This window comes from Cuculus canorus, chromosome 1, assembly GCF_017976375.1.
Source record: "Cuculus canorus isolate bCucCan1 chromosome 1, bCucCan1.pri, whole genome shotgun sequence".
NCBI classification, from domain to species: domain Eukaryota; kingdom Metazoa; phylum Chordata; class Aves; order Cuculiformes; family Cuculidae; genus Cuculus; species Cuculus canorus.
This window is the reverse complement of record NC_071401.1, coordinates 27,756,137-27,774,886: the sequence shown is the minus strand read 5'-3', so window position 1 is coordinate 27,774,886 and position 18,750 is coordinate 27,756,137. Positions and strand designations below refer to the sequence as shown.

The following is an 18,750-nucleotide window of genomic DNA, read 5'->3' as shown; positions in this document are numbered from 1 at the left end:
CTGGGGGTGGTGCCGCCGCCGAGTGCCCTGGCCGCTGACAGCCGCGCCGCTTCTCCGCTTGCCAAGATCCACTGCTGAAACTATACTTTTTTATCAGGTCATGTTTGTGTCTGGCAAAGATTTGTAGACACAACATCATTAACAGCAGTGCATATTTTCACAAGATTTACCTCTTCAACACTTTTTCCAAGTTAGTAAATCATAGCTTCTTTAATGTCCTGCTGGCTGCGTGAAAAACAGGAATTTATGTAACAAGCTCTGGGCCGCAAACCTTTTCCTGTTAGGAAAATTTTTTTTTCATTGCTGGCAGAGTTAGGAGACAGCTCTGTTACTCAAAGAGCGACCTCAGATGTCCTCAGTACAATAATACCAGATTATAACATTTTTGATGACTAAGGAATAGCAGTGATTTCTTAAATATTTAACTCTTCTGCTGCAGAGAAGAGGGAACTGAACCTTAGCAGGATATTTTCTCTGCCTGATGTTTGGTGTGTTTAATATGCCTATTTCGATAGTAAACACTAAGCCTGAGCCAACTGGGTATGTTTACAAAATACAATAAGAAAAGGAACCAGCGCAGGAGGTTTTTTAATCAACAGACATGCAGAACAACTTTCTTGCAACATTCCTAGTCCTGGACTTGGTGTCAGCTGGGGATTCAGCTGTGGCCCTCAAATGAAATCAATGGCATGTGCTGGATCAGCCTCAGAGGCACTCTCTGAATCTGTGGCCTTTTGTTAGAAATTACGTTAAAATATAGGACAGCTTTTCTGTTGGTATAAAGTTCTTTACGTGTGCTCAGCAGAAAATTACGTGAGGAGAAAAATGTTTATCTACAGCTTGGTGATGCAAAGGGCTAGTCTCTTGTTAACAGGTCAACCTGTGGGCTTGGATTTTGGATTTTTGGATTTTTTTCTTTTTTTTAAATTTTATTTAACAATAAAATATGAAACACTTTGCGTGGCTGAGGAGATAATAAAAAGCTTCAGTACCTCTGGTCGGTCTTGGCACAAGACATCTTGTGCCCTCAGGTATGAGAAGAGTCAATTTTGCATTATAAAATGTTGATATTGAATGTGAAAGGTGACTTTAAGACTGAGGTTTTAAATACAGTTTTGCCCTGTGCTGTTTGCATTCCTTTCTTCTGTATGATTACTTTTGCAATTTGTGATGTTTATTTATAAAAATTACAACTTAATCCTCAACTGATTTTCTATATTTGTTTTCTCACATAACACAAGTAACTTAAACCTCACTACTGTTCAGTGGCAATGCCTACAAGCTGGCATGTTTGCAGGGATTAGGGATGTACACGTGTGCATGGTGAGATGCCATAATAAGAACAGTAGAACAGATTCTAGCATTCCTGAACTTTGTGTAAAATAATAACAAAAATAAATCTTGAAATGCAATCAGGTTCAACTCATTAGAATGAAGTTGATAATGTGATCTTCAGTCATCATCTTGGTCTTTGGGTATTTTTTGTATCCTTTACGAGAAATTTGTATTTCAGAAGAGCTCCTTCAGTTTTTTATTTAGCTTTTTATAATGTTAGATGTGATAGGGCCACATGCCAGACAAATTGACATGGCAACTCTCTGCGAGCTTGTTTCAGCCAGTTCTGAGTGGTGATCTGATAAAAGATGTTTCCAGACTGGCATGTTTTTGTGTTTCATGATTACCCTGTTTTCTAACAAAATGAGAGTATGTTTGCAAAGACGGATATTAGTACACCATAAAAGAAGGATGTTTTCTTAATTTCTTACACCTTCTTTTATTTTTCAGAATTCAATCCGTCACAACCTGTCTCTGCACAGCAAGTTCATCAGAGTGCAGAATGAGGGAACAGGGAAGAGTTCCTGGTGGATGCTCAATCCTGAAGGAGGAAAGAGTGGCAAATCTCCTAGGAGGCGAGCAGCATCCATGGATAACAACAGCAAGTTTGCCAAAAGCAGAGGCAGAGCTGCCAAGAAAAAAGCATCCCTTCAGTCTGGTCAAGAGGGAAATGGTGACAGCCCTGGGTCACAGTTCTCAAAGTGGCCTGCAAGCCCCAGCTCTCACAGTAATGATGACTTTGATAACTGGAGTACTTTTCGACCTAGAACTAGCTCTAATGCTAGTACAATAAGTGGAAGACTTTCTCCTATTTTGACAGAGCAAGATGATCTTGGAGATGGGGATGTGCACTCCATGGTATACCCATCATCAGCCACCAAAATGACTTCTACTTTACCCAGCCTTTCAGAGATGAGCAATTCTGAGAACATGGAAAATCTTTTGGATAACCTTAATCTCTTGTCACCTAATGCGTCAATGACTGTGTCAACTCAGTCTTCATCAGCTACCCTGATGCAGCAAACACCAGGTTACTCGTTTGCATCCTCGACCACAAGTATAGGTTCACCAAATCCAGACTACAGAAAATTTACATATGCTCAAGCTAGCATGAACTCTTTGCCCCAGATTCCTATGCAGACTCTTCAAGACAGTAAATCAAGCTATGGATCGATGAGCCAATATAACTGTCCTGCAGGACTTCTGAAGGAGTTACTGACTTCCGATTCTCCACCGCACAATGATATCTTGGCATCAGTAGACACTGGTGTTTCCCAGGCTGGTGGCAGGGCACTGGGCCAAAGTGTGCTGATGGTCACTAACTCAGTGATGCCAGCTTATGGCAGTCAACCACCCCACAACAAAATGATGAACCCCAACGCTCGTTCTCACCAAGGACATAACCAGCCAACACCTGCAGTTAATGGTCGTGCCTTGTCACACACAGTGAACGCCATGTCACATACTTCAGGTCTAAATCGTTTGTCAACAGTGAAGACTTCATTACAAGTGCCTATGAGTCACCCAATGCAGATGAATGCTATGAATCCGTATGCCCCTGTTAACAGTTGCAATGGCTATGGAAGGGTGGGAATTGTTTCCCTGCACCAGGAGAAGCTTCCCAGTGACTTAGATGACATGTTAATTGAACGGTTGGACTGTGACATGGAGTCGATTATCCGTAATGACCTTATGGATGGAGAAACGTTAGATTTTAACTTTGACAGTGTATTACCTAACCAAAGTTTTCAGCACAGCGTAAAGACAACCACACATAGTTGGGTGTCAGGCTAGGATGTAGTAGGAGGTAAGCTGTGCTTTTTATAATAAATCTGAAAAATTACTAAAGGGAAAAGAAATCTCAAAATGCTTAAAATCTGGGTGGTCTTCTGTGTTGGCATGTGAGCTTCCTCTGTTACAGTCAGTCGCTTTCCAGTCCTTTATTAGTTTATAGTGCATTAGGATTGCTATGTACCAGCTTCTGTTACTTCATGTCGAACACTAATGTTTTGCTATTGATATTTAAAGAAAAAAAACAACTTACTGGTGACTAGCAATTAATTGTTACATTTTCCCCCACATTTAAGTTATCTTAAAGCTAATTTGAGCGTATTTTAGTAGATTTAATCTTCTGGTGTGAATGTTAATTTGTTCTTTTTGTTGTGTTTTTTTTTCCTCTCTAGGCTACGATTAAATTCTCCAGACTTGTCTGCCAGCAGGAACTGAGAAAAGCAGTAGAAAGATGTCCTTCACCTTCTTTTTCATTTTCTTGACAAAGCTGTGCGCATGCACTAGCTTTTTTGGGGTCTTTGTTTTTTTTCCTTTTTTTCTTCCTCTCGCCAGAATTGGCAGCAGACAGAATATTTTCCTGTACAGGATGTTTGCCCGAGGTTTGCAGGTTATGTGCTGCTGTAGATAAGAACTGTGCCATTGGAAATTTCATTACTCTGAAGTGCCAAATTCACTACACCATATAATCACAGCGGAGACTCTTACTTACATCATGTTGTGCTTTTGGTTTTGTACCATATGATCTGTAGAAGAAGAGTTGTTTTTTAAGACTATCGGTTTTGGTCCAAGAAAAGTTTATAAACTTTTGTAAGAATACTGTGATGATCTCATGCCCTAAGTAAGTTTAACCTTCGTACATGTTACCTGTGATCTGATGAACTGAGATAACTGTGGACTTGCCTTGCAGCAGTATGAACTGTTTTATTTTACTCAAAATTTCAACACATTTCATATGGGAACAGCCTGTTAAACATGATCCTACTAAACTCACTGACTATTCAAAGCAAACAGTAGGTTAAATGCCATTTGATAAGTTACCTGTATTCATTTAAATTTATGCAAGAATATATCTGGATTTCATGGTCAGACTAATGACTTTATTGTTGGACTTGAGATAATTTTTGGAAATACTTTCCAAGATATTTTTCTTATAATTAAAATCTACTTTTGTTACATAGACAACTTAAAAAAAAATCTGAGATCTGGCAGCATTCATAACCTCTTCATTTTGTACAGTATTTTAACTGGATTAAGTACATGTTTTTATAAAATTCCCTAGCACTTGGGTGTGCTAATAAAGGAAAAGCTTAATAAGTATCTTGAATACAAAACATTTCTGTCCCTTTTTTTTGTTGTGTGATGTATAAATATAGATAACTTTATGTTTAGGAAATATTTAATCAGTTTTATATATGCATTTTTAGAAATGTCATCTGCTTCTACTATCATTTTAACTCTGACTACCACAAAGTGTTAAGTATTCAATCTTAGACGCTTGTACAATGCTTCACATTTATATTTATTTCATGGAGGTCTCATAATGTTTGTGCACTCAAGAGCAGGAGCGTTTGGAGAAAATCCATAACTTTAGAAAAATCAATGACAAAATTGTCACTTGTCTTAATTAGGACTAATTTTAGGGTCTGTCAGTGTTTCTGTTGCAATGCAGTGTGTTTGAAGAGGCAGAATTGCTACTTTTCAGTAGAAGGCTAAAACTTTTGTGATGCCCTGTTACAGGACAAAACATTACTTTTGTTTTTTATAAGAAACATAAAGTAAGTGGCAAAGTTATACAAATCCACGAGCTTTAGGGTAAAGGAGAGCTTTAGTGACAGAGGCTAGTTCCTGGGGTAAAACCTGCTCTTGGTGCTGTGGGCACACTGACAGCTCCCTGAGCATTTTCAGGATTCGTTCTTGGATAATTTTTCATTTTTTTGTAGTTGTGTGATGCAGTTTCATAGGTATGTGGATAACGGGTCTCACCTGTCTTTTCACTGGTTGCTAGACATCATTTCTTAGAAATATTTGGAGCCTTTTTATGCACTGGCAGATTAACCAGTTATGCTAGGGCTGAGTGTTATCAAGAAGGGGATAAATAAATATTTTTCTACTGATCTATGTAGCCCACAACTGGAAGATGTTCTAGTTGAAACGTATCTTCCCTATAGTGATGGCGTGTGGTAGAGAAAGAAATGGGATGTGCCAATAAAATGAAGTTTAGTAACAAGCCATATATTTAATGATCCCGTTATGAATTTCCTAAGGCTCTGCAATGTATTTATTGATGTGCTAGCATTTAGCTCCCCGTTGGGCTTAAATCACTACTAATTACAGCTGGTCCTAGTTTTTTAGATATCCTGTTACTCTTGTCAGCAGTTTCAGAGGCTGATGTTAAGCTGTCCTGTGATACAGGATCTGCCCCAGCGTGAAATCAGTCTGAGTTTCCGTTGAGCAAAATGAAACATTCTTAGTGCTGAACCCTCAATGAAGCCGCCTGCATTTACAGGCAAATATTTCTAGTAGCATTTTCACAATCACATTTGGTTTCTGAAATGTGATAGTAAATCCTGGCAGCGGAGCAAGTGGAAGGCTCTTTATTTTTGCTGTATGTGCAAAAATGTTTGCTCTCAAAGGGGCACTGATATACATAGGCCAAAGTAGTTGTAAAATTCAACTCTGTGTGCAAAGAAAGCAGTACTTAATGCTATACTCCCTGGGGCTGCAGCTGAACATGCTACATTTAACAATATACCTCCTGTTTATTATTTACTGCTACTGTATAGCTTCCTCTACACAGATATTTTCTTTTTCTTTTTTCATTAGGAATAACATAAATGTAGCCATTCCTTAACTACAGCAGTCTGTAGGAAGCCCCTACCAACTATCGTGAGAAAGCACAATAGTCATAGATAGTCAGAGGTTTGTGCTGTGTGGTCAAATTTATTTTCCTTTTACTTTTTTCTTGTGTGATGCCATTCTAATATTTTGCATTTGTAATTCTGGAATACTGTGAAGTCTGGTGAAGGGGCATGTTGTCTGCCTTGAAAACAAACATTATGTGATCTCTAGTGATAAACCCTTTTTCAGTAAAAGTACGAGGTTTCTGGAGTAACTTAGTTTGTCAGAATTGTTGTAAATGATTGGTTTGTGAATTGTGCAGATGATCTTACCTATGCAGCCTTGTTTTTGACTTTTCTCTGGTTTGTACTGTTATTAAAAAATTATTGTATTATAGAGCTGTTCAGATATTTTAAATATAAAGATGTATTGTTTCCATAATATAGCTATATGATATATGTTTAGGTAGTAGATGCATTAATTGGAAAGCTCTGCTTTGATAAACTGAAAATTTGCCTACACTTATAAGCAGAAGTCACATTGCTTAATATTGGCTTAAATCAACAGAGCATCCCTAAGAAGAGAATTTAAAATCGGACCAATTATAAACCAGTATAAAATTTGCACTTGTTAAACCACTGGATGTATGTTAGTACTTTTTTTTATTTTTTTACTGATTTGAAATTCCTATTTACATTATAAAATTGCTAGGATCCTTAATTTATGACTGATTTTAAATAAGGTATTCTCATTATTATTATTATTTTGGTAATCATATTGTAAAATGCAGCATGGTTTATGCAAGCAAAAAGCAAATTAGTCGGCATTAAAACTAGTCTCCTTTTTGAGGGTGTTCCACAAACCAGCAATATTGTGAGAGATTGGCATGTACATACTGCTAGTTCTACTTGCAAGTGGTGTGACAGCTCTTCAACGCTTCATTGCTCTGACTTACTCACATTGCAGAATTAAAATTCATATGTGGATATTTTCAGAAAAAGTGCCTGATGTACTTCTACAGACACACAAGAACAATCCCTGACAGTTTGTTGTATAAAGCCATAAATGTATATAAATTGTGTTTTAAAGGTTTTGTGTCCTTTCTTGTATACAGAGAATGAGATTTGTACCAGGATTCTACTTGTGATTAGTAATCCTTCTACTCAGATGTTGTCGTAATGACTTTCCTTACTGCGTAATCTTTTTAATGATGATGATGATCTCATTTGGACAATCTTGATGGCATTACAAATTTTATATGGAAAAATAGCTCATGGTACCAAGTCTTGCCTGGCAAAATGATACCATATTAATGAGCAAACACTAACTGCAGAATAGTTAACAAATTTTCCATTATTTGGTATAAAGGAATTTCTCGGCATTGCTTCTGGAATTGGAACTGTAGCAGGTACAGGAACCTAATAGGGCTGTATTACCAGTGTTTTATCATGACATAGTGTGCTAAAAGTAACTTGTTTACAGGTCTTTGAGACTAAACGCAAGGAGAATCCATGCCTGACTCTTAGTGCTCCCAAGAGAGCTTTGTGCAGAGATGCTTTGTTACTGGAATCTGCATTAGGCAGCATCAGACCATGTTGCCAGTGCTTCAACTAGCCTAGTTCAGAGAAAATTATAGAAAAGTCCTGAAATCCTTTCACAATGGGTATTTGTAAGTATAAGCTGTTAATAAAATTGCTATGACATGAGATGGTAATCAGTGTATCAGAATGTTATGTAATACATTGTTAAAGGAGGAAAAAAAAGGGCCACTAACATCCATCAAACCGCAGGAAAGAATTAGTCTTTTAGTCCAAATTACACGTTAGATCCTAATGCTATTAACTGTGGGAGGGAACCAGCTCTGGAGACACATTTTTTGTTCTCTCTCTTCCCCCTATTAAAGCAAGATGATTCACAAAGTTCCTCTTGGCCCTCTTTTCCCTCGTTTTCTCCTCTTGCCTTCCTCTGCCCTGACTGCCATCCTGAAGTATCTACCTTTTCTCAGAGTAAGAGTTTTTTCTTTGAGTAGCATTTAGGCTATAGAGGCCGATTTGCGTGGTGCTGCTCCTTTTGCAGCCACGCTTTATGCTGCAGAGGCAAGAGTGGTGATGTGAGTAGAGAGAGCAGGAATGTCTAATTTTTATTTTTATTTTTTTAAATTTAGATTGTGTTTCTAAACAGAGCTGGAAGAAAGGAGGAGAGGCTGCCAAAACAGACAGCCAATAACACCCACGCCACAGTAGTCTTGTGAGGCCCAGATCCCTGTTTGCCTGCAGGTGGGGAGGGAGCGGGGTGGCAGAGAGCAGGCTCTTAATGAATTGCTGGCAAAAATGCCGGTTTGATCTTAAAGTGAGCAGAGGTAGACCTAAAGAGTGTGAAAAAATGAAAGACTATTGTTGAACATAAAAATAGGAATATTTAAAGACATTTAAAATATAATTTTCCCTTGTACTTGGCCGTTCCATCTTTATTTAGCTTTGCCCCTTTTTTGTCAGTGTACACATTGAAGGTTTTTTTGCATGTTAGCCGAAGCTAAGTATGTCTTCGTGGATGTTTTGAAAAGCCTGACTTCTGGAATGGGAAGGCTGTATCTTTGGATACTCTCTTTGGGTGTTTGTGAAGCTGGAAAGGGTGCGCAGCTAATTGGTACATGACTAGTTACTGCTTTTGGGAGAGATAGTCAAGGCTTGTCTCTTGGGAAGGGACCGGCTTGCAATTTATGCCAATCTGGCAACAAGGGGCTTGAATCTGCTGATCAAGCACATAAAGCATCCTTCTGCTCTGAGTCAAGTTCTGCATCAATGTAATAAACATGTTGTGCAGAAACTTCAGCTATTATATCATGTCAATTGATAATCCAATTAAAAATACAAATACTATTAGACGTTGTGACCATTTATTGTGCAGCTGGTGCGCAGAGATGAGTTTTGTGAACACCCTGAGAAGGAAGAACATGGACAGATCAGTGCCTGTGGTTATGCCCACTGCTGGAATTGCATGCAAATCCATGTTCATTACCTGGTGGTGCTTTGCCTGGGGTAATGTTCCCGCATGTGCCAAAAAGATAGGTAAAATGAGGAGGCAGGGACAGCGCCCCATCTTATTTTATGTTTTTCTACTTGCTGTTGGACCCTGGGGCATTCGGAAATTTTGCATATATTTTTCGTGAATAAACTTCTTGCGTGGGTGTTTATCACTGAGAAGATGAAAAAAGGGAATGAGGGCTTTGTGCAGTACAACTGCAAGAGCACAGCAGGAAGCTTCTGATGGGTAGGACAGGGCTGTGGAGTGAAAGATCTGTCAAGGAGCTTTTTCATAACTTGGAACCTCAGTATTTTATATCCTTGCTGCGTGCTTATCTATAGTTACTCATGTCATCCTCAAGGAGGCATTTCCAAGTGGCTGCATTTCCTTCTTAGTGCCCTGGAGTAACACTATTTGAGCAGGCAACTGCCCAGACCTTGCACAAGAGCTTTGCTGTTTTTTCCAGAGAACTGTGGAGTTTGGCAGGAATGTCTAAATTGTTTCTGAAATATTCAATCACCTTCAGTTTTGCTGAAGTCAGAGGAGTTCATAGAAAAGCCCATTATAGAAGTGCATGCTTGGAAGGGGAAGGGGGAATGAGGAATTCTGCGGGTATAATAAACTGTTTCTGGGATGATAAAGCAGCGCAAGCGAATGCTTCCAAGGGCAAAGAAGTCTGGATTTCACTGGGGTAAGGGCTCAATGTAGCAAGACAAAGGCTTTCTTTCTGTTGGTCTTTGAAGTTGCATCCAGCAGCAGCCACAGACAGCACAACGTCTTGGGCTGATGTGTTGCTTGGAAGTTTTTGACCAGGTAAAAACAAGTGATGAGATGTGAAACCATGTGAGAGCAAAGTCTCATTTCATGAGTCCAAATAAGTTACTACTTCCTGCTCCTCCCTTTCTTCCTTCTTCACCCCATCAATTTACAGCATTTTAAAGAAGTGTTGCTGTTCGATTTGCCTTTTTTTAAACCTCTTTCCATCCTGCTCAGAGGACTTGTGCTAGTCAAAGCCCTGTGTCCTTCTTTCAGCCCCAACGGTGAAGTCTGAACTATGATAAGGAAGTCCTTTGCCGTCTCCTTCTCCTCAGCCCATACAACAGAGGTCTCAAATTAACATCCAGATGAGCCCCAAAGCCAAAGTTGATTCACTCCATGGATAAACTCCAGGAGCCCTTTGAGGTGGGAAGTCTCATCTGCCTTTGGCTTTCCTGCTGGTGGCTTCTAAATTACAAATAGCCTGAGGTGGCAAGCCAAGTCCTGGGGAAGGGGCTTGTCTTGGGGCCAGCCAGCTACTCCACCACTGTCCCTCTCCCATCCTGCCGTGGTGTCCTTTGACCATTGTGCTGGGCCTTGCTGGTCTGCTAAACAAGGCTTTAACAGAGGGGCTATTGTGCAGGTTTTCCACAGCCCAGGTGTCTCGTTCTGCTGTAGGCAAACTGCTTGTGTAAGCCCATGTGTCTGGAAGTTTATTTTCAGCATAAAATAAGGAGTGCAGCCCTCGTGTTTACAGACTCCTTGAGCAGCTGGTTGTCTTCATTTCAGTGGTCCTGATGTAGTAGATACAGAGAGCCAAATGCCTCCCGGTGACAAAGTAGTATGCCAGGCGGATGGGGCTAGTATTGACTCCAAAAAATAGCATTGAATAATAATGTTCAATGTGATTACATTGAATAGGCTGGACTCCAACATAACTGCTAGGGGACCCATTGTGTAAACAGGACTTCTTGCCAGATAAATCAAGTTGAAAAAATGGTAATGGTGGTCTTTGCAAGAGGTCTTAGGATGATCAGAGAGCTGGATTTGGTTTCCACATGGGGTAACTTAACAGAAAGTGTAACACAGACACAGTAAGAGCATGGAATAATGGGGAAAACAGTGGCTGTCGCCCTGATCAGAAAAGCTGTACTTAACTAACGTGGCTAAGTCAGCAAACGTGGGGTTTGGATTTTCAGTGGCTTCAGAAATTTTCCTTATTGAAAAAGACAACTGGGATGTAATGGTGGTCCTCTCAGCACCTATACAGCTTAAAGGACTGGCCACCTGAGAGTGAGTAGTACTTGACTTTTCCAAACTAGGGAAGATGCCATTACCTTCCCTCAAAGACCTGGGCTGTTCAGTGAGTTTGAACAATGATTGGCACAAGCGGTTGATGGCCTAAATTGCTGAGCACACTACTATTCAGGATAGTGAAAATTCAGGCTGTGCCAAGATCTGTGGAAAGGTTTCAGGATATTTTGTGATTAGCTGATAAATCAGCAGGCGTGATTCAGTGCTGATAAATGTGAAATAATGCACAGGGGAGAAGGGAAAAGTAAGTTTAGTGCATAAGGATACATGAACCCTGAATGCTGCCACCATAAAAAGATCTTGGAATCATCAGAAAGGCTTCTTATAACTCTCAGCTCACAATCAACTGTTTGGTGTCCAGAAAGGGTATTGCAGGGCTACAAAGACAGGAGCAGAAACTAAATAGAAAAAAAGTTGCGTGGGGATGGATATAGGTGAGTGAGGTGGTAGAGGTTTGTAAATTTGTAGATACTGTGGAGGAAGTGGGTAGTAAATGATTAATCAGTATTTCTTGTGAAACAATTGAGGGCACCCAATGAAATGATCAGGCAGCAGATTTAAAACAAACAAGAGGAAGTACTTTTTCACACAGTACATAATTACATTTTGGAACTCATTGCCACAGGATGTTGTGGAGGCCAAAAGTATAAATGGATTAAAAAAAATATTATACAAATTAATAGAAGATGGGTCCATCAGTAGCCATTAAATACAATGGTCCGGATGTGGCCTCTAGCTCAGGAAGACTCTAAATGGCCAGTTGCTGTGAGCTTGGACCATATACCGGGGAAAGGATTACTCAGTCTGTGTCCCGTTATGCTCTTTTCTCCTACACATCCACCGCTGGTCACTATCAGGGACTGGACATCGGCATAACTGGACATTTGAGGAGACCTCACAAGATTGTCTTTAAATACTGCATTGTGCTGTGAATAGGTACAGCCAGAAACAGCTACCCAACACCCTTCTGTGAGGAAGTTTCAAACATCCACTTGTCCCTTTTCAGGGCTTTGGCAGTGGTCATGGACTGGCTCTCTCTGTGTTAGGTAGTCTTACTTGGTACCTTTCACTGAGAAGTGTCACCTGAGATTATATTCTCACCATGATAAACTGCAATGTAACACATGAAAAATATGTGATTCAATTTGTAAACTTTTAGGGCAGAAAAAAGTGCAGAGAGCAAGGAGAAAAAATCTCTGTTCTTCCCAAGCAGCTCTTCCCTCGCAGCTCTATGGAGGCTGTGCTCAGGGCAGGGATAAGTGCGTTACAAATCCTATCCTCTGTTCCACACCCATGAGTAAAGCACTACTCTTTTTGCTTTTGTTGGCAGGTAAGGAATTAAAGTCATTCACATGACCATGTGAAAGCCTTTCAAAGATAATCAACAGTGATACTAGACAGTGAGCTTAGCAGAACCGGTCTAGAAGTAATGGTGTGTCAGTGGTAGCTGTTTCTCCAGTGCTGACAGCTGAGGTCAGCCAGAAGAGAAATGTGTGTGAAATACATGGGTATTACATACTCTTTCAAAATATCTTAATGACATAGAATGGGGTTCTAGTGAAGGACAGAACAGCATTTTCTTGCTGGATCCATAGTTTGAGTTCCTACCATTGTATATTAACAGAATGACACCAGGCTTGTTAACTCACTGTAACTGATTAAGAAATGCTGACCTAAAGATGCAAGAAAGGGTAAAGCTTTTTATACTGCCAGTAGCTGAGACAGCCCATAATAAGACTTCATGTGAAGAGACACTGAGAAGACATTGCAATGGAGTCTTGAATACCAGCAGCTATATATACTGGGTGAGAGTGACTTGATGCTGTATCTTACCAGTCAACATGCAGGAAATCACAGATTTCTCTCAGGTGTTGAAAATATAATGCTAATGGACTGCCATATGCATTGCATCTTTCCTTAGATCTGTGTCCAAATCCTTTTCCTCTGTGAAGCTTTGAAAGTCTAATCAATGCTGACTCTTCTCAAAACATTCAAAAAGAATTTTTAAGAAAGCTGTCACCTCTGTATGTTCCCCTTCAAGAGTGAATGGTTATTTTCTTTAAATTTCCACCACTAAAAGAAAATGGAGATATCTAACCCTCCATAAACACAACCTGTAGTTTACCACGCATTTTATAAAGCCCTTGTTAGGCTTTTTTATCAAGCAGATTAATTTCTTCTTTGTCTTTTCTCACCCACCTTCTCCTTTCTGATAGGTTTGGCAGTGGCTTAGCGACACCCAAATCATGGATGCAGTGTCAGAAACTGGGTATCCAGAGCTTCTCCTGTTTATTTTGGCATCTGTTATTATTTAGCTGCTTCTCTTTTACTTGCTTTTATTAATAGTGTTTGCAAGGTGTGAAGCACTTTCCAAACTTGATGAAAATACTCCTGTTCTGAGAAAGCTTGCAACCGACAATTTGTAGTAAGCAATGCTTTTTGTATAACTGGTTTAGAAGGCTGCTACGTCTCTCCTCTAAGTTTCCTGGTTTGTTCTGAATCCTGTTTTGGTTCCATTAGCCTTTAGCAATGTTGAGATGCGTTGAGGTTACTATGGGAGCCTCAGTAAGTTCTGTGCCACCCCTCCAGAAGCTGAGCAGATACTCTGAGGCTATTGCAAGTGCCAAGTGAAACATGTGAGCCTACTCCCTCTGAATGAACTTAATTTGGAGGTGGTTTGCATCAAATGTTTGTCTTTTTTTTCTTTCCTCTCTTGTGCAATTGTCTGGTGGTATTTACGCAGTCAGTTACTGTGGCTCTGTGGAGAAGTGGTAACTTCTATCAAGCAGAAGTTATGACTTCTTGCACCTTTGGCGATGTGAAGGGAACCCACAACCCAGCTGACCAGGACAGCTCCAATATTCACCGTGTTTCTGTGCATCCTCATAATTTGACTGGATGATACAATGCTGTTTCTGGCAGCCAAGGGGATGAAATCCAGCTGGCAAATCTGCCAGCATGGGGTCTCAAGTCACGCAGCCCTGCTTACTCTGCGTTTATGGTGCTGCCGTGCTAATTGCTGAAATGCGACTCCTACTCACAGCGGGAGAGGAGAGCATGAACCCTGGCAAATGAATCCTTGCCTAGCCCACTGCCAAACCCTTGGCCACCCTCAGCTCTGAAGGCTGCTCTGCTTAGGTATACTGCTCTTCCCATGCAAGCACTTGAGAGCTGCCCACCAAGACCCCTGAGCCTTTCGTACCAATGGCTGCGTGAAGGGAGCAGTCCTTGCAGGGAACACGATGCAAAACGCTCATCAAAGGCAGTAGCCAGGATGGTTTCTGATTCTGTGTGTTCAGGTTCTTGGGGACTCTGGTGATGCAGATATAATATATAGAGCTCAGCATCTGTGAGAGCAGCCTCTAACTTGAGTGGCACTGGAAACCATGCGAAAGCAGCAGCCCTGTTTACTCAGGGTGCTCTTTATCTGTTGAAGAAATGACCCACTTCTCCAAGGAACTCTCCTTTTTAGAGGAGTGCTGTTTTAAAACTTTAAAAATTGGATTGTGGAGCACAGATATAAAGAGTCCCTGACAGAGGATGGAAATAAAAGGGTGCCAGGCTTATGAGTATCTGTTTTTTTATCATGTCCTTACGGTCCTTCCCTCTTTGAAGAGATCTATATTGCTACTTATCAGCACTGTGTATGGCAGAATGGGCCTCCACTGGGCTGGGTGTTGCAAAAAGCCACTCCAGGAAATCATCTTCGATTTGCAGGCTTCATGATCTTCGTTGTGAAAGGGGAAGCAGGGTGAGAAAAGAGAAACCAAAGAAAGATTGAGTGGCAGAGTAGCAACCACTGTTATGATCCAAGTATTTCGTATTTGATTTTGGTGTGTTTAGCAAGAGAGAACCTAAGGGGAAAGAAAACTAAAAGGACATGAATTGCAGAAAGTAATGGAGGTAAACAAAATGGAATTGAGGAGAAGAGGTATGGGCCAGGCAGAAAAGGAATGGGAAAGAGCAGACAGTTGCTGGTCAGCACAGAAGAGAGATTGCTGGGGAGAGTTACCAGGCATTCAAATCAATGGCTTGGTAAGATACACCTAGTTTGAATCATAGAATCATAAGGTTGGAGAAGACCTCTTGGATCTAACCATTCCTATCTGCCACTAAACCATGTCCCTGAGCACCTCATCTACCCGTCTTTTAAATACCTCCAGGGATGGTGATTCAACCACCTCCCTGGTCAGCCTGTGCCAGTGCCCAATGACCCTTTCTGTGAAATTTTTTTTTTCTGATATCCAGTCTGAAACTCACCTGGTGCAGCTTGAGGCCATTCCCCCTTGTCCTGTCCCCTGTCACCTGGGAGAAGAGGCCAGCTCCCTCCTCTCTACAACCTCCGTTCAGGTAGTTGTAGAGAGTGATAAGGTCTCCCCTTCGCCTCCTCAAGGCTTAACAGCCCCAGTTTCCTTAGTTCCGCTCTTTGTAAGACTCGTTCTCCAGCCCCCTCACCAGCTTTGTTGCTCTTCTCTGGAAACGCTCCAGAGCCTCAACATCCTTCTTGTAGTGAGGGGCCCAGAACTGAACACAGTATTCGAGGTGTGGTCTCACCAGTGCCGAGTACAGGGGCAGAATAACCTCCCTGGACCTGCTGACCACACTGGTTCTGATACAAGCCAAATGCCATTGAATTACTGTGCCTCAGAGAGCCAGCAAAGTAATATTTAAAGTACAGGCCAAGACCTACACCAGTGACTGTGCTTGTCAACACAAGCAAGAGAGAACACTGGCCAAACAAGGAAGCTTTTGCTTTTGTGAAAGCCCTGAAGGACTGTACTTTAAATATTACTTTGCTGATGCCCACTACGTGTTTTTCCTCTGCAAAGCCAGATCCATTTGATTGAGAGCTCCAAACAGTGCTCCTGTTCTAGAAGCTTTGGAGTAATTTCTTCTTTTTTACCAATGTATTTCCTTTGAGAGTGAGCTGACTGAAAGCTGAATGAATGCTGAAAATGAACCCTTAAAACTTGAACAAAGCTGTGGATTTAGCAGCTTAAATTTTCCAAGGAAAAGCCCTGCCCGGCTTGGGGTCTAAAATTACTTATGGCATGGTAAGTCCCTAGTGCTTGTTCTTCCAATGCTGATCTGAGAAGTCTGACCCCATTTATGGTGCCACAACATTCTCACTAGTTTGAGAGAATGCATGACAATTGATGTGCCATCTCTGCCGACTCTGCCCACCCTCTGATGGCTCTGGTCTACAGTTTAATCTCCTGGAGAAACGAGTAGAACCCAAAATGTGCATCTTCACAGCATACAAGGGTTTCTAAGAGGCCGTTGACTTTTAGACATGGATGAATCTGTGCAAATTAAGACTATCTGTACATAGTCCAGTGCTCAAGTTTACTTCCAGCTACTCATAATTCTTTTAGAGAAAAAATTCTGTTTGGAGGAGAAGACTGAGGCTTTGTCTGCCTCCTAGTCCTTCTGTGTCCTGTCTTTAGACTGTGCAGTGTTGTTACATTTTTTGGAGCCTTTGGATTGTGTGCAGCAGATTTCACTTTCATAGAATTCAGCTTCTCCTTGCGATGGTCAAGCACACCATAACCAGATATAGCAAGTTTCTGTTACCCGTCTAAGGACCTCTTCAAACATGACTTTGTGATAAGGCATGAGTATGCCCTTAACACATGGTACCTGGAATAGGTCACCATTGAGATATTTTTCTGTGCTTTTATTAAACTGGCTGATGTCCTCAGTTTGAACTGTCTGGTTCTAGCAATAAAACTCAGCAGCTGTGAAGTCTATCAGATGCTGAGGGACCTTTAAGCATAGGTTAAGCCCAATGTCTTTACGTCTGAGATGTTCAGCTTCGGAGACATAATGCTATAAAACTGCATTTGTTGGAAAACTTAAGCTGCTAAATCCACAAATGTGTTCCGGTTTTAAGAACTCAGCTTCAGCATTTCTTTAGCTTCCAACCATCTCACTCTCAACTAAAATGGGCTGGTAAAAGTTTTTTTAAAAAGGAGCAAATTACTCCAGAGTCTCTACACCATGTTCTCAAAGCCATGGGGCTACCTACCTATTTCACAGGAGATTTTAGGATCTTAGTTAATGACAGTTTCTAAATATTTTGAGTTCTTCAGATGAAAATACATATGCATGCCTAGAAATTGTTCCTACAAAGACCGCTTACTTAGGCTAGGGATTCCTTATCCCCTGAAAATATTCCTCAACTTGCAATAAACTATTTTTTGGTCACCTGGTACTACAGAAAGCTATCAGACCTCCTCTGTTCTGAGCAACTTTCCTTAGTAACACTATCCTCTCTCCCTGTGGTGCCTTGACCATTTGTCAGTGGATTGAATTCTTGTTAGGCAGCTGTTCCTGTATGGTATAGCAGTGACCCAACAAATCTGAGCTATGTACTGTACTGAAGAACAGATTTTGCTTCATAGTTTGAAAATGGCCATGCCACTTTCTTTTTCTTTTCCCATTGCTTTATTGTCTTTTTTCCTAGGGACTGCCCTGAGAGTCCCAGACCCAAGCTAACATGGACAGGTTAAGCTGATTGCTTTCTTCCCGGTCACACATGGAATTGTAATAACCCTTGCCTGGGTTTCATAAAGCAAAGGTGCACAATTCTGTGGCAGCTCCACTCCAGCCAGAGATGAGGGTATTTTTATCCCTAATTTAACAATAGCAAGAACAAGCATTATCTCCCAGAAAGTTGCAACACAAGGCATGAACTGGCCTAGCTAACTACTGCTTTTCATTTGACCTCTGGTTCATGCCAAGGCAGAACCTGAAGAGTAGAAAACCAAGCATGAATGTTGTTATTAGAGTTTCTAAGGTGGCCTTTCTGGTTATCTTCTTTTAAAATCTCAGTGTTTACCAGGAGCATGGACAAACCAAGAAGAAATGCTGGCAAGATCATATGTTTAGTTACTGAGCCTAAACCGACAGTGCTTGCAAAACTATTTAAATGGTCTTTTTTTAGTATGTTTCTGCTGTTGCTTCTGCCTTTCTGGATTGAGGAAAATGTTCACTGCTTCAGAGGCGAGTCAATAAACAGCATCAACAAACCTCACCTTTTTTTTTGTACTTTATGTTGGCAAACTGGTGTCTCTTCACCACTGCAAGTGTCTAGGTGGAAACTCTTCTAAAGCAAGGGACTGTTTGGTGAAGAAAGGTACCAACAGCCTAGATCCAAGCATACTGGGGTGAGCAGGTATCTCTAGCCTGCTTGTTGCTGATCAAGTTCTAGGCATAAATGTAAAAACTCTGTGTGTGTCTGTGTGTACACACGCATGCAGACGTGTATTATACACATATATTTACATAAGTGTACACAAGCCCACATGCAATGTTTATTTAAGCCTACATAGCATAGCCATTGTTGCATGACAATAGGCAGTGAACAAAGACTGATGGTGTAAATAAATGGAATTGCTCATGTGAAGAATTTGGGCTGCCTTGCAAGAAATTTAGCCAAGCATAGACTGATGGAAGGCTAGAATGAAGCATCACAACAGTGCTGCCTGACCACCTGCATCATGCAGGCCATGGGACTTATCACAGCAGCAATGTGCATTCTGACTCTGATTTAGATGCCATTGCCAAAGGAAAATCCTCTCTGCCTTTAGGTACTTTGTCCCAGTACTATCAAAAGTGAATCTTACTCCCAGGTAGTTGAGATGGGTTCTCTTCCCTCCCTGATCTTTACAAAAGATGGGCTCCTCTCTG

General features: G+C 40.9%; 1 protein-coding gene across 1 annotated transcript in view; it reads left to right on the top strand.

Annotated features, from left to right (window-relative positions):
* FOXO1 (forkhead box O1) overlaps nt 1-7,923 on the top strand; it is a 62,294-nt gene extending 54,371 nt beyond the window's left edge. The window contains exons 2-3 of the mRNA XM_009568739.2: nt 1,786-3,142; nt 3,519-7,923. Of these exons, the coding sequence (XP_009567034.2) occupies nt 1,786-3,129 (1,344 nt within the window). The 3' untranslated portion in view covers nt 3,130-3,142; nt 3,519-7,923. The remainder of the gene's footprint in view (nt 1-1,785; nt 3,143-3,518) is intronic.
* The last annotated feature ends 10,827 nt before the right edge of the window (nt 7,924-18,750 follow it).